This window comes from Larus michahellis, chromosome 18, assembly GCF_964199755.1.
Source record: "Larus michahellis chromosome 18, bLarMic1.1, whole genome shotgun sequence".
NCBI lineage: Eukaryota > Metazoa > Chordata > Aves > Charadriiformes > Laridae > Larus > Larus michahellis.
In genome coordinates, this window is record NC_133913.1 from 5,303,384 (window position 1) to 5,316,388 (window position 13,005).

General features: G+C 56.6%; 1 protein-coding gene across 4 annotated transcripts in view; it reads left to right on the forward strand.

Annotated features, from left to right (window-relative positions):
• SCN4A (sodium voltage-gated channel alpha subunit 4) overlaps positions 1-13,005 on the forward strand; it is a 46,664-nt gene that overhangs the window by 15,056 nt on the left and 18,603 nt on the right. For all 4 annotated transcript variants that reach the window (XM_074561989.1, XM_074561988.1, XM_074561987.1 and 1 more), the window contains exons 7-15: positions 457-765; positions 2,609-2,672; positions 3,168-3,309; positions 4,189-4,401; positions 6,769-6,924; positions 7,151-7,274; positions 7,967-8,205; positions 10,289-10,462; positions 10,775-11,131. In XM_074561989.1, the coding sequence (XP_074418090.1) occupies positions 457-765; positions 2,609-2,672; positions 3,168-3,309; positions 4,189-4,401; positions 6,769-6,924; positions 7,151-7,274; positions 7,967-8,205; positions 10,289-10,462; positions 10,775-11,131 (1,778 nt within the window). The remainder of the gene's footprint in view (positions 1-456; positions 766-2,608; positions 2,673-3,167; positions 3,310-4,188; positions 4,402-6,768; positions 6,925-7,150; positions 7,275-7,966; positions 8,206-10,288; positions 10,463-10,774; positions 11,132-13,005) is intronic.

Sequence of the window (13,005 nt, forward strand, 5' to 3'; positions counted from 1 at the left end):
TTGGGGGTGTTGGACCACGGAGGCTTTTCGGGAGCTGAGAGTGGTGCTCAGCATCTTCCAGCTGGGCTGGCAAACAGCTTTTCCATGTGCCACAGCAAAGTGGTCTACCCTAGTGGTTTGGGCCAAAAAAAAAAAGGACAGATTTTGGCATTTGGGCAAAACTTAAAGCCAAAAGTAATTGATGGCTGCCAGGCTGGGGTGGGCTTTGGCTTGTGACACCCGGCTTAAGGTTGGCATGGGGAGGCTGGGCTGGCACTGGTGTGAGGGTGACAATTTTGGGGGAAGGGTTTATGCTGCCCAGCAACATGGGGCACAGTGCTGGGGGTCTGAGGACATGGGGTGAATTTGGTGATATCACATGTCCCCACCAGATCCAGCACCTTTTGGGAGCACCAGAGCACGTTCTCCACAATTAGCAAACAAGGGATTAGCTCAGTAGTAACACCTCCCCCCTAGGGCTGAAGACGATTGTTGGGGCTCTGATCCAGTCGGTGAAGAAGCTCTCGGACGTCATGATCCTCACCGTCTTCTGCCTGAGCGTGTTCGCCCTCGTTGGTCTCCAGCTTTTCATGGGGAACCTCCGGCAGAAGTGCGTGCGGTGGCCCCCCCTCAATGACACCCTGCTGGGGGACTTAGGGCTGGACAACGACACGTTGGCCAACGAAACGCTCTACGGCAACTTCACCGACGGCATCGCCAGCAACTTCACCAGCAACTTCACCAGCAACAGCACCTTCGATTTCGAGGCCTACATCAACGATGAAGGTAAACGCTCATGCATGCCCTTCTCCATTGACCCGTCGCTCTGGTTTGCTCCTCAGTTTCTTTGGTCTTCTTCCCTGTCAGACCAGCATGGTGTGCTTCCATGGATCTTTCTGTTGAGGTGCTTTGCAGGGAGAGATGTGACCGGTGGGTGAAACAAGGGTCGTGCATGCTCACAGGGTGGACAGATGGGATCAAATCCTCCTTGCCAGGGAAATGCAGTCCACCTGGGCAAGCTAAACTCCTCCAGAAAGGTTTCACCATGGGGAGACCTGGGCAAACCAGTGTCTCCATCTCTTCCCACTTGCTAGTGAGGGCACAATCTCCCCATCGTGCTGGACTCTGGTGAGCAGCTGCTCCATCTGGCTGGTCACAGCAGGGAGACCAAACCCTCCAGGAGCAGATGGGACTTTGGGTGGAAAACCAGAGGGAAGGATGCAGGCATGACATTTCTCACCCACTTTCACTGTTCCATCATAGCTGGGTCCTACCCCAAGTACCGTGGTGTCTAGGGAGCATTGCATGCAAGCATGCAACACCGTGACAGCAGAGAGGAGGGGAAGGAGGGAGAGATGGGATCAAGCACAGGTCCTCAGACAGGTCTCCAAGTTTGCTGCTTTCCAACCCCTTCTTTGTAACAAGTTTGGTCCAAAAAAGTGTGGTGGGTTTTTTTGTTCTTCTTTGGTTTGTTGTTTGTTTTTTTTTTTTTTAAACTCCATGAAAATGTAAAAATCTCAGAAAACCTGCCTGGCAGAGCTGCGCGGTGGCAGGATGCTCCGCGGGGACGTTTCACGTCTCATTTAGGGCACTGGGCAGAGCTCGGCAGAAGGTCGGGTTACGTCTCGGCTGAGCTGCTTTGCCCGACTGTACGAGTAGCTCTGGCATTAATTACAGGAAGGCTTCTTGGTAGGGGTGCAAATTCAATATATAGGATCTAATGAGTGCAGCGCAAATAGCAACAGCACCCTGCGGCCATGCATTCAGGTTAACAGCTATTGGGGCCAGGCCAAAAAAACACGTCGCCCGGAGTTTCACAAGCAGGGCGTCTCCTCCACGAGCCCACGTCGGTTAAATAAAAGCCTGGTGGCAAGAAGCCAGGTGGAGCCAAGGATGCTTTGAGGGAGCTCCAGAAATGCCTGCGTGGCTCCCGGAAGGGCTGTGATGCCCAGGATGGGGGTCCAGCTGCCCTCTGCCATGTCCTGGGGCGGGTGTCTCCAGGTGCTCGTCTGTGTGTCCCTGGGGGCAGGTGATCGGTGGTGCCACTTCTTGGCAGCTCCTGCGGCTTCAATTCTGTGCTCGAGATGTAAGGAGGAGCTTTAAGGACCCCCGGTCTGTGAGTGGGGTGGATTTCCCCACCCCAGGTGGGGATTCCCCCACCCGGGTAGGGGCTGGTTGGGATGGGAGCAGCAGGAGGAAGGTGATGGCCACGGAGCAGCAGCAGACCGTTTCCCCAGGCTTTTCTGGGAGCCCTGCAGTCCCCCATGCTCGGTGCTCCCGGGGAACGCTCCACTGTTTTGTACATTTTCCCAGCAAAACAGACCGGCCCTGGTCCTTTGAGCAGATATTAACCCACCTTCCCAGGATGCCTGACCCCGGCCAACCTGGCTGTTTCCAGAGCTCTTTATGGGCTTGGGAGCCATCTAGTTGGGTCGGTGAAACGAAGCCATGAGCTCTGTGAGCTAGTGCCAAGTAGTTCAATGCAAATAGCAAAGTCAGCAGAGAGAAGATAACCCAGCGCCTGACGCGGGGATTCAGGGAATTTCCCTGACAGCGAGGAGCTGCCAAAAATTTTCAAATCAATGTATTTTTTTTTTTTTTGTGTCTTGTTCTTTCGCCAACTGCAAAGCCAATTTCTACTTTCTGGAGGGAGCGCTCGACGCCCTGCTCTGCGGGAACAGCAGTGACGCTGGGTGAGTGCAGCTCACGCTGGCAGCCGGGGTCCCCTCTGGCACCGCGGGAGGGGACAAGGCAGCCAGCGCAGCCTGTTGGGAACACTGATGCTTGGGTTGGGATAGGACCGGGGTTGGGATAGGACCGGGGTTGGGATAGGACCGGGGTTGGGATAGGACCGGGGTTGGGAACGTGGCTGTGCAGGTGAATGGTCCAGGAATCCCGACTGTGTCATCTTGGAGGGGGGGATCAGTCCGGGCGTCCGACTGTGTCATCTTGGAGGGGGGGATCAGTCCGGGCGTCCGACTGTGTCATCTTGGAGGGGGGGATCAGTCCGGGCATCCGACTGTGTCATCTTGGAGGGGGGGATCAGTCCGGGCATCCGACTGTGTCAGCTTTGGGGGTTGGTCCTGCTGAAGCATCTCAGCACCTCCGGGGGTGGAGCATTCCGCTGCGGGTGCAGGAGGGGCAGCTCTGGGGGCTCACACCAGCTGCCCCCGCGGCTCCTTTGGTAGGAAGTGCCCTGAAGGGTACCAGTGCATGAAGGCGGGGAGGAACCCGAACTACGGCTACACCAGCTACGACACCTTCAGCTGGGCTTTCCTGGCCCTCTTCCGCCTCATGACGCAGGACTTCTGGGAGAACCTCTTCCAGCTGGTAGGTGCCCGCGGGATCCCTGTGGGTGGGGGTGGGGCTTTGGTGCGAATTTTTATCCTTGTGCAAATTCTCCTTTTGTTTTGATGCTGCCCCTGGCATAGGATATGGAAAAAGGCAGTTGAGTGGAAAGTCGCGGGACCTTGTCCCATGATGTATGGCTCTAACCAGGGTCAGCGGAGATGGGGCACCGTCCCATCTAGCTCCTCAACCCGAGCAGTGCAGAGCATTTTCCAGAGCAAAGCCCAGGCTTGCTTCAGCTGTATCATGGAAATTGGGGATTTACAGGAGCCTCTAGTACCTCTTCGGCTTGAGCTGAGGGAGAGGGGAAGGGGGGAAAGCCAAGTCACTTGTACCCTGGATTGAATCATCCTTTAGGGAGAAGTTGCAGACACCATGAAATCCCAGCGGGGTCCGGGGACTGTTTAGATAAAAGCAAGCCTATGCCTGAAGGCTACACGCGTCCTCTGGAAATGATAAGGCCCAGATCTGGAGTTAGAAAAGGACCGCTCTTGGCCCAAGGGTGAGACCTATGAAGTTGGGGGCTGACAGACATCAGCCCCTGCCACGGCAAAGGGAGTCTCTGATGAGATACTGGTCCCATCTCCATACACGCTTGCAGCCCTTGGGCTACCAAACAGCACGCAGCAGCGTGGCTGGGTTTGCCGAGACTTCTGGCTGTTTCACAAAAGTTTCACCCAATGCCATGGACTGCAGAAAGGTCAAGTGGGCAATGACCAGCCCTTGGGGAAGATGAGAGCAAAATATTGTATGCCTACCACAAACGGGAGGGTGCCCTGGTGCAAGACCTTTCATCGGAAGCATCGCCAAACCGATGTTGTGCTGAGGTGGTGTGACAGCCCGTGCCTCCTCTTTCCACAGACGCTACGTGCAGCAGGGAAAACCTACATGATCTTCTTCGTGGTGGTTATATTTCTTGGTTCCTTCTACCTCATCAACCTCATCCTCGCGGTGGTGGCCATGGCTTACGCAGAACAAAACGACGCCACGATGCTGGAGGAGCAGCAGAAGGAGGAGGAGTTTCAGCAGCTCATGGAGCAGCTGAAGAAGCATCAGGAGGAGCAAGAGAGGATGGTTGGTGGAAAGTGTGGAGGCCAAAATGAGGGACCTCAGGAACGGGGGGAGAAAAGGGGAGGCAGCGACAAGAGTGGTGGTGACTCTGTTTATGTAAAATCCAAGAATAAGCCCCGTTTGGTCCATAGTAAGCAAAGATAATAATTAGAATGATAGAACAGTAGAATCATCAAGGTTGGGAGGGACCTTTCCGATCATCGAGTCCAACCATCAACCCGACACAGCCCAATCCCCCACTAACCCATGGCCCTCAGCACCACGTCTGCCCGGCTTTTAAATCCCTCCAGGGATGGCGACTCCACCACTTCCCTGGGCAGCCTCTTCCAATGCTTGACAACCCTTTCTGTGTAGGAACTTCTCCTAATATCCATCCTAAACCTCCCCTGGCGCAACTTGAGGCCGTTTCCTCTTGTCCCATCGCTTGTTGTTTGGGAGAAGAGACCAATCCGCCCCCAGCTACACCCTCCTTTTGGGGAGTTGTAGAGAGTAACTATTTTGAGGGTCTCATCCGAATCAAAAATTTGAGATATTAACCTGGGGGGAGGGGGTGCGGGGGAGAAGAAGGGGGGAAAAAAAAAACAAACAAAAAAACAAAAAAACAACAACAAAAGCTGAAAAGATTTAATTTCCACACGCAAAATCCAGCACAGGGAGCACTGGGAGGCAGCAGAGAGGTGCAGCGCCGAATTGTGGTATTGCTTGAAAGGAGGAGGTGAGACACGAGGCGTAAAAAGCCCCAGAACTAACAATATACCTCCCCGCAGCACGTCAAGAGCAGGAAACCTGGCAGAGAGCCCGCCCGGGCAGATTGTGATCAGGGTTCAAAAGAAGCGCTCAAGGAAGCCAGGGCGGTTGCAGCAAAGCTAAAGGCGTTACCAAATCGTTTGCTTTTGGCCGAGGCTGGAAACAGAAGAGAGGGCTGGAGGGGACCCCGCGTCTCAGCCGGGGAGGTGCTGGTGTCCTTGCAGGAGCTGAGGCTCAGCTCTCTGTGCCCCAGCACACGAGCAGATACACATGCCTGATGCTGCAGAGGGTTTGCACTGCTGTTTCTTCACGCTGGAGTCTCTAAGCTGCCTGAGTTTTCCACCCATTTGCTCCACTGCGGCCCCCAAGGTGTTGCCTTGGCCCCTTTCCAGTCCTTAGGAGTCTCTTTTGAGCACAAAACGCCTCCGAAGCTGCGAGTGAAAGCTGCTGTGAGGTCTGATACTGCAGCCCAGCCGTCTTCCATCTCTACTCATCATTTTGGCCAGCGTCCGCGAGGTCCGCGGGAGACACCCCTGCAAACCTCCCTGTTGGTCTGGGCAAAAGACCAGCTTCCTCGCATGGAGAGACAGACACAAAACAGTGTCTTCCTCTCTCTAGAACCTTTATCTCTCACCGCTTATCTGTGCCGAGCCACAACATCCTCCGAGGAAGTGGCTTTGCCCTTATCTGGCTGCTGCTGGTTGCAGGATGGGTCTCGGCAGGTCCTGCCCAAGGGATGGGGACCCCCTCCAGGGCTGGGCATAAAGCTGATGCCATGGCCGGTTCCTCGGACAAACGAACCGCTGAGTTGCCCAAAGGCTTTGTTATTCGTTTATTGTCACCTAGAGAAATGGGGAAGACGGAGGGAGTAAGGCTGAGAGGGAGGGCAAAGAGCCTACGAGAAACGGGTGCCCGGATCCATTTAATATCCAGCGCCCGAGCCTGGAAACCGCGTTGCATCCCGGTGATGCGCAGTGGGAACAGAGAGGTTCCCACTCGTCTGTGGCATCCTTAGTGCTACCAGAAGGCATAGTAAACTTCAAATATTAATACCACTTTTTGTAAAGAAACAAAAAAAAAAAAAAAAGAGAAGGATTGCATGCGTAAATTAAAACCTAATAAAACAACATTTGAAAAAAAAAAAAAATTAAATTTTGACACAAACGTTCACAAATTCAGTGCAAGTCCAAAAATCTTGGACGTTACCTTCCAGCAAGAGCCTTGAAGATTTTGCTGCTTTTCCATTTGGGATGAAAGCCTGTTTCGAAGCTCGAAATTTCCTGCAAGGCAGAAACTAAGGGGGTGCCGTAACTTTGTCTTTCTGAATTATTCACCCTGGCCAAATGGTGAAGCAAGCAAAAAGGGAAAGCTTGCAACCTCAGGCACGTGTTTAGCTGCTGCAAATTGTTATCCCTCCTCATGGCTCGTGAGGATCCGAGTTTGCCGATGAGCTTCACCTCTGCCCAGGTCCTGCGGCAGCGCGGACTTTGGGGTCACAAAGTCCTGCCCAGGACGGTGCTGGGGCTCAATTTGCCCCCCTTCTTAGCCTGGTGGCCCATAGTGATTGTGGGAAGCTCCCGATGGCTGCGGACAGGCGGGTGACGGAGACGTGGGTTGCTGCAGTTGCAGGAGCGACGATCCAGCAGCAGTTCCCTGCCCAGCAGCGTGGCCGAGAAGGAGCGCGACTCGGACCTGAACAGTGACCAGGACAAGGCAAAGGACTGCAACGGGCAAGTGGTCCCCAAGGTCGTGCTGGAGCGGTCTGCTACGGTGATTGATGTACGTGCTGGGCTCTGTCTCTGCCATCCCCTGAGGGTGCCCAACCCAATAAACCCCAGTGGAGGGACAGGCTTGTGCCCAGCTTGTGAGGGCTATGAGCCCTTCTGCAGCCCACCCAAGGTCTCTCCAGACCATGCCCCTTTTTTTCCTGCCTGCTCTATCTTTAAGTGCATTAAATACCACGCAGCGCTCTGCGTTCACCCTCTGTGGCCTCCTCTCCTTCTAGTTCAACCCGACCCCTGAGCCAGAGAAATCGGACCACAACCACCTCACCGTGGGCAACCAAGATGGGCCAGGCCTCGAGAAGAGAGTGGGGAGCGCCATCAGTGTCATCTCCAACGCTGTGGAAGGTACGTCCTTCTCCAGCCTGGGCGAGGGCTGCGTGCGCCGGCTGTTTTAGCCCAGCCCTTGTGTGTTGGTGGGCTTGGGGTGCTCAGCACGCACCAGTGATAGCGGCTGTCCCACATCTCCAGCCCCACGCGAGGGATGACTCTGGACCTGGGGTCTCCAAATGTGGTGAGGGCACTGCAGTGGTGCTCAAGCATGGCTTTTCGTCCCAGCATCATTCTAAAGTCATCCCAGAGTCAATCAAGAGCTGTTGAGTGGCTTCCCAAGAACCGTTGTCTCAACTTCAGCAAAAAGCACCACAGTCATCAATAACGGGCTTCTCAGCCCTGCCCTCCCTGGGAATGGGCACCGAGCCCTCCAGCCACACCAGAGCAGTTCCCTTGGGTGTTCCTGCCATCTCAGCGCGGCAGGGACGCCTCAAATCCTGCCTGGGTGCTGAAAGCAGGATCGTATCCACAGTTCCCTGACTGATTTGCCTTTCCATCCCCCTCTGGTTGGGAGGGTGAGGTCTGCAACATCACTGCGCCTGGGCATGGGAAGGCTCCTCCTTTTAGCCCCCATATGAAACTCGTAGATGGTCTAGTGCTCGTTCAGGACCTCAGAAGAGGTCCCTTCTTAGGGGGTTACCACTTGTCCCACCCAGGAGAAGACAGGAGAAGCCTACACTGATGTAATTTTTCCTTCCTGCCCTCAGAGCTGGAGGAAGCTCACCAGAAGTGCCCGCCCTGGTGGTACAAATTTGCCCATACGTTCCTGGTTTGGAACTGCTGTCCTCCTTGGGTGAAGCTGAAGGAGTTTGTGAAGATGGTGGTGATGGACCCCTTCGTGGACTTGGGCATCACCATCTGCATTGTGCTTAACACAGTCTTCATGGCCATGGAGCACTACCCCATGACAGAGGAGTTCGAGAACGTGCTGACCGTGGGAAACCTGGTAGGCAGCTATGGATGTCCTGTCCTTCCCCGTTTAGAGCCACAGCAGCCACACCATCCACCCTGGTGGGAAGATCCCCCCTGCTGCCACTGTGTCACCAGAAAGCTGGAGAGGGACTTTTTATAAGGGCATGGAGTGATAGGACGAGGGGGAATGGCTTCAAACTGGAAGAGGGGAGACTGAGATGAGATCTGAGGAAGAAATTCTTTGCTGTGAGGGTGGTGAGCCCCCGGCCCAGGTTGCCAGAGAAGCTGTGGCTGCCCCATCCCTGGAGGGGTTCAAGGCCAGGTTGGACGGGGCTTGGAGCAACCTGGGCTGGTGGGAGGTGTCCCTGCCCAGGGCAGGGGGTGGCACTGGGTGGCCTTTAAGGTCCCTTCCAACCCGAACCATTCCGTGATTCTATGCATGCCTGGAAACACTTCCCAGCTGCTGAGAAAGTGCTCTGGCTGTGGGGGCGGAGCTGTGTGTCTGATCCCATCATCCCTGTGATGGGTCAGGCTCCAGGATGGCTCAGATCAAGGGAAGTGATGTGGGGGTGGGATCCCTCACCCCTTGCTCCACCAACTGCTGCAGCTTCTGTCTCGCTCGGTGCATCTCGGCGATGCCAGTGTGGCCACGGCCTTGCAGAGCTGCCCTGAGCCGTCTTCCACGTCGCAACCCAGGGTCAGGCGCGAGCTGCTGACACCACCATGTCCTCAACGATGCCGGGTGGCCACGTGGCAGAGCAGGGGCAATTCAGATGCTGGGAGCAAAGAGGTCCCCAGGCAGCAGGAGGGAGGCGGCAGTGAAAAATCACAAGCAGGACTTTTCCCACTGAAACCACTGCAAATCTGGGCTGTCCTGATTTCACGGGCACGTTTAGCCGCCAGTTGTGGCTGCTCCTGCTTGGAGCTCCGGGTAAAGGGCTTTCAGCTGGACGCAAACTGCTGGTGGGACGGGTCCAGGAGGCCCTTGGTGGCTTTGGGAAACGGAGCTGAGGGGTGGGAGAGCTCGCCGTCTCCTCTCCTGCCACCTTGCCCTGCGCCAGCACCTGCCGGGGCCTCTGCGTGCACAGGCTCTGGAGTGACACATGCCGGTGCCCGAGCCCCGGGGAGGGGAAGGATGACGCTCAGCACATAGCTGCATTGTCTCTGGTTTCATTCAGGAAATACAAGGGGATTAATTGGCTGTTGCTCGAAGCACGGTCGGGCTGCAAAGACAAGCTCCAAGCTTTTCCTTCGGGCCAGCAGCGGTTTCTGGCCGTGCGTACACCCCGATGTCGGTGGGGATGGGGATGGTCTGCTGGGGAAGGGCCAGGGAGGGGTGGGAGCAGGAGAAGCAGCTCCCACTGAGCCACGGTCTCCCCCCACATCGCTTGCCTGTGACGGAGATGAAGACAGAAGCGCCTGCTGCCCATCTCGCTGCCGACAGAGAACCAAGCTATAAGAGAGCACAGAAGAAGAAAAGGGGACGCTTTGGGGCTGGCGGGGAAAGGGGGATGTCAGGGAGCATCCCTCGGGATGCCAGTGCCAGAAGCCTTTCTGCGAAGCGGAGGCAAGGACCTGCGCGTCCCAACCCCATCCACATCCAAAACTTGTCAGCGGGGCCCCTCTGCACACGCCGCGTCAGGAGATTGCATCAAAGATGCTAATTGCCACATTGCTGATCCCACCCCGGAGTAATGTGATAATGCACCGCGCCGTTGTAGTCCCGGGAAAAGCGTAATGTGTAAAAGCCGGATCAGCTTTCGCAGGGCTCGGGGCCGGGTAGGGGCACCCCAGCAGCAGCCCAGTTCCCAGTGCTGGGAATCCCCGCGATTCAGCAGTCATTTGAAGGGGGTCCCTTCACCCATGAGGCTTTTATTTTTAATTGCCTCCTGCTGACGCGCACCTTTGCCGAGTCTCTCCGGTAGCAATCGGTCCCCAGTACTCCCAGCCTGGCTCCATCAAGCCACACTGGGCAGCAGCTGGGGAGCTGGTTGTTAACCAGGGCTGGATACAGTGGGATGAAACGCTTTGGGAATACCCCAAAAAAGGAGAGGTTCTACCCGCCCCATGCCAAGGACTGGCTTTCCAGCAAGCTGACGGGGTGCTGTTTCCCACAGGTCTTTACCGGGATCTTCACAGCGGAGATGGTCCTGAAGCTCATTGCTTTGGACCCCTACGAGTATTTCCAGCAGGGCTGGAATATCTTTGACAGCATCATCGTCACCCTGAGCCTGGTGGAGCTGGGCCTGGCCAACGTGCAAGGGCTCTCTGTGCTCCGCTCCTTCCGCTTGGTACGTGCCGTTGGGGACGAGCCGGGCCGAGGGGGTTTTGGATGCATTTGCCACCAGGGTGGAGAATGGCTTGTTCAACCTCCTTTACGGCGGTCACCAACTTGCTCCCTGTTAAAGATAACGCTGGCAGTTGAGCTAAATATTTAGGGAAGTCGGAATCTGTGCTCTTTGCAAAGCAGTTGGGTGTTTAATCTCTCCTGCCTTAATAAAACTGCCACGTGGAGGCCTAATCCCAGCTTCGCAGCCTTGCTGTCACCTTGTGGCAACGAAAGCCCCAGACAAATCAACGCCTTGTTTCCTTGCTCCTTGTAGCTGAGGGTTTTCAAGCTCGCCAAGTCCTGGCCCACCCTCAACATGCTCATCAAGATCATCGGTAACTCGGTGGGCGCCCTGGGGAACCTCACGCTGGTGCTGGCCATCATCGTCTTCATCTTCGCCGTGGTGGGGATGCAGCTCTTTGGGAAGAGCTACATAGAATGCGTGTGCAAGATCTCCCTCGACTGCACGCTGCCCCGCTGGCACATGAACGACTTCTTCCACTCCTTCCTCATCGTCTTCCGCATCCTCTGCGGGGAGTGGATCGAGACCATGTGGGACTGCATGGAGGTGGCCGGCCAGACCATGTGCCTCATCGTTTTCATGATGGTCATGGTCATTGGGAACCTCGTGGTGAGTGTTGGAGCTGGGGTGGACCCTCAGTGAGAGTGGGGGGTGAGGATGGAGGGTGTCATGGGGTGGGGACACCTCCGGCCCTCGCTCTCTGGCCAATGCTGTCCAGCTCAGCTCATCTACAGGGCTACGCCTCTAGGCGTGGTCTTGTCGGAGCTGTACAGAAGCACGGGTGAAGGGCTTGTCCTCCCTCCTGGAGACCCGGAGGGGATGTGCTGTGTGCTCAGCTCTGCGTAAAGCAGGGTAAGGAGCAATTTCTGAGGGACCTTCAGCTGAAACCAGATCAGGAAGGAACAGAAGGGGAAACCGAGGCGGGGAAAACTTAAGAACGGGCTTTAGGCAGATGCGGGAGCAACTCTGGGACAAAAGAGAGCTCATCTTCAAGCTGCCCTTTCTTCATGTGGCTTTTCAGGCTTTCCTCCCCTGTTTCCCTCTCTCCTGCGATGAGGAATGGAGGCGGTGTTATATCCGGCCCGCCCCGGGGATGGCCCTTTCCTCCTGGGTGTATTTAGGAGCAGACCCCTCCAGAAGGCTTTTGCAGACCCCCAGCATCCCTAATCCTCCCCGCGGTCCAGGTGGCATCCCGGGGATGCACGACCCCTCCGCGGCCCACGGCTCCTTCCCCCAGGTCCTGGTGAACCCCTGCTCACCGTCGCCCTCCTCCCTCCCTGCCCCGTGCCCTCCCCGCTAACCCGAGCCGCTCGCTGCCCGCGCTGCAGGTCTGCAAGTTCCAGGCGAGCGTGAAATCCTTTCTAAACTTGGTAACCCTCTCGCTGGCGGCTTTGAAGCTTGTTTTCCAGGCTGCGTGGGCCCTTCTTAAGGAGCAAGGCAGGGGAGGGAAGCGCGGTGGCTTGCCGAATCGCTCCTATTACTTGCCGGGGTTGTGTAAGCCCTTTGGAATTTGCTTTGAAACCTATCTGGGAGCTGCTGACGCTTCTCGGGTAGCTGCTCCAGCCCCGGGGCTGGCACAGCCCTCCAGTGGGGTGAAGGCAGCCCCATGGGGAAACCCAGACCCTCCCCATGGCTCGGGTGAGGGGTAGGGCAGCTTAGAGTGTCCCCCTTCAAGGGTAGAAAGTCGGGATTTGGGTGCTGCTTGGCTTCACTGGCTCACGTCAGGCATCTGGGGCTTCGAACTGGCCCCCCCGTAGCAGCGCGGAGAGCTGCGCTGGCTGCAGACCTCACCCTGGGGTCTCCTGGGGTCTGGGCAGACGTGGGGGCATCACCTCGCGGTGGGGAGCAGCACGACGTCCCCCCGCCCCGGGGCCGCCCGTCACCCCGGCACTCACCAACGGCTTGGAACGCTGCCGTTCAAGGGGGAAGATGCTCATTTGAATTGCGATGCCGAAATGGGGTTAAAATCACCCGTAAGCAGCAGGAGCATCGCCAGGATGGTCTGCAGGGGATGCAGGAGCTTAGAGACTGGGAATCGCAGCTGGGGCTCCCTGGCAACCCTCCCCAAAAGGGCTCCCGGAGAGTTTTCCTCTTCCGAAGCCAGTTTGTGGAGTAGGACAGCCCACCCACCCCTCCAGGAGACTTTCCTGGAGACGATACGGGGGCAGCACGATTTTCAGCTGGTGGGGTCAGAGGCAGCCCTCACTGAGATTGCACCCCAGCTTTCCGGGCAAGCTTTGCAGCTCCTTCCATGGCCTGTGCTGCTGCACGGGGTTCATTGGAAGCTAAGTAGAGAAACAGGGCGCACAACCACCTACAGAGCCGTCTCTGCCCTCTTCATCCCCCCTGCCAGCCTCTCCTGGCTGTGTCTCCGGTATTTCCGAGTGCTGGAGCCTGTCCCGCACAACCTCCTGAGCATCCCGGCCGCAGGGCGGTGTGTGTTTCTCCCTACTTCCCCTGCCCGAGGAATAAGGCGACGGCTC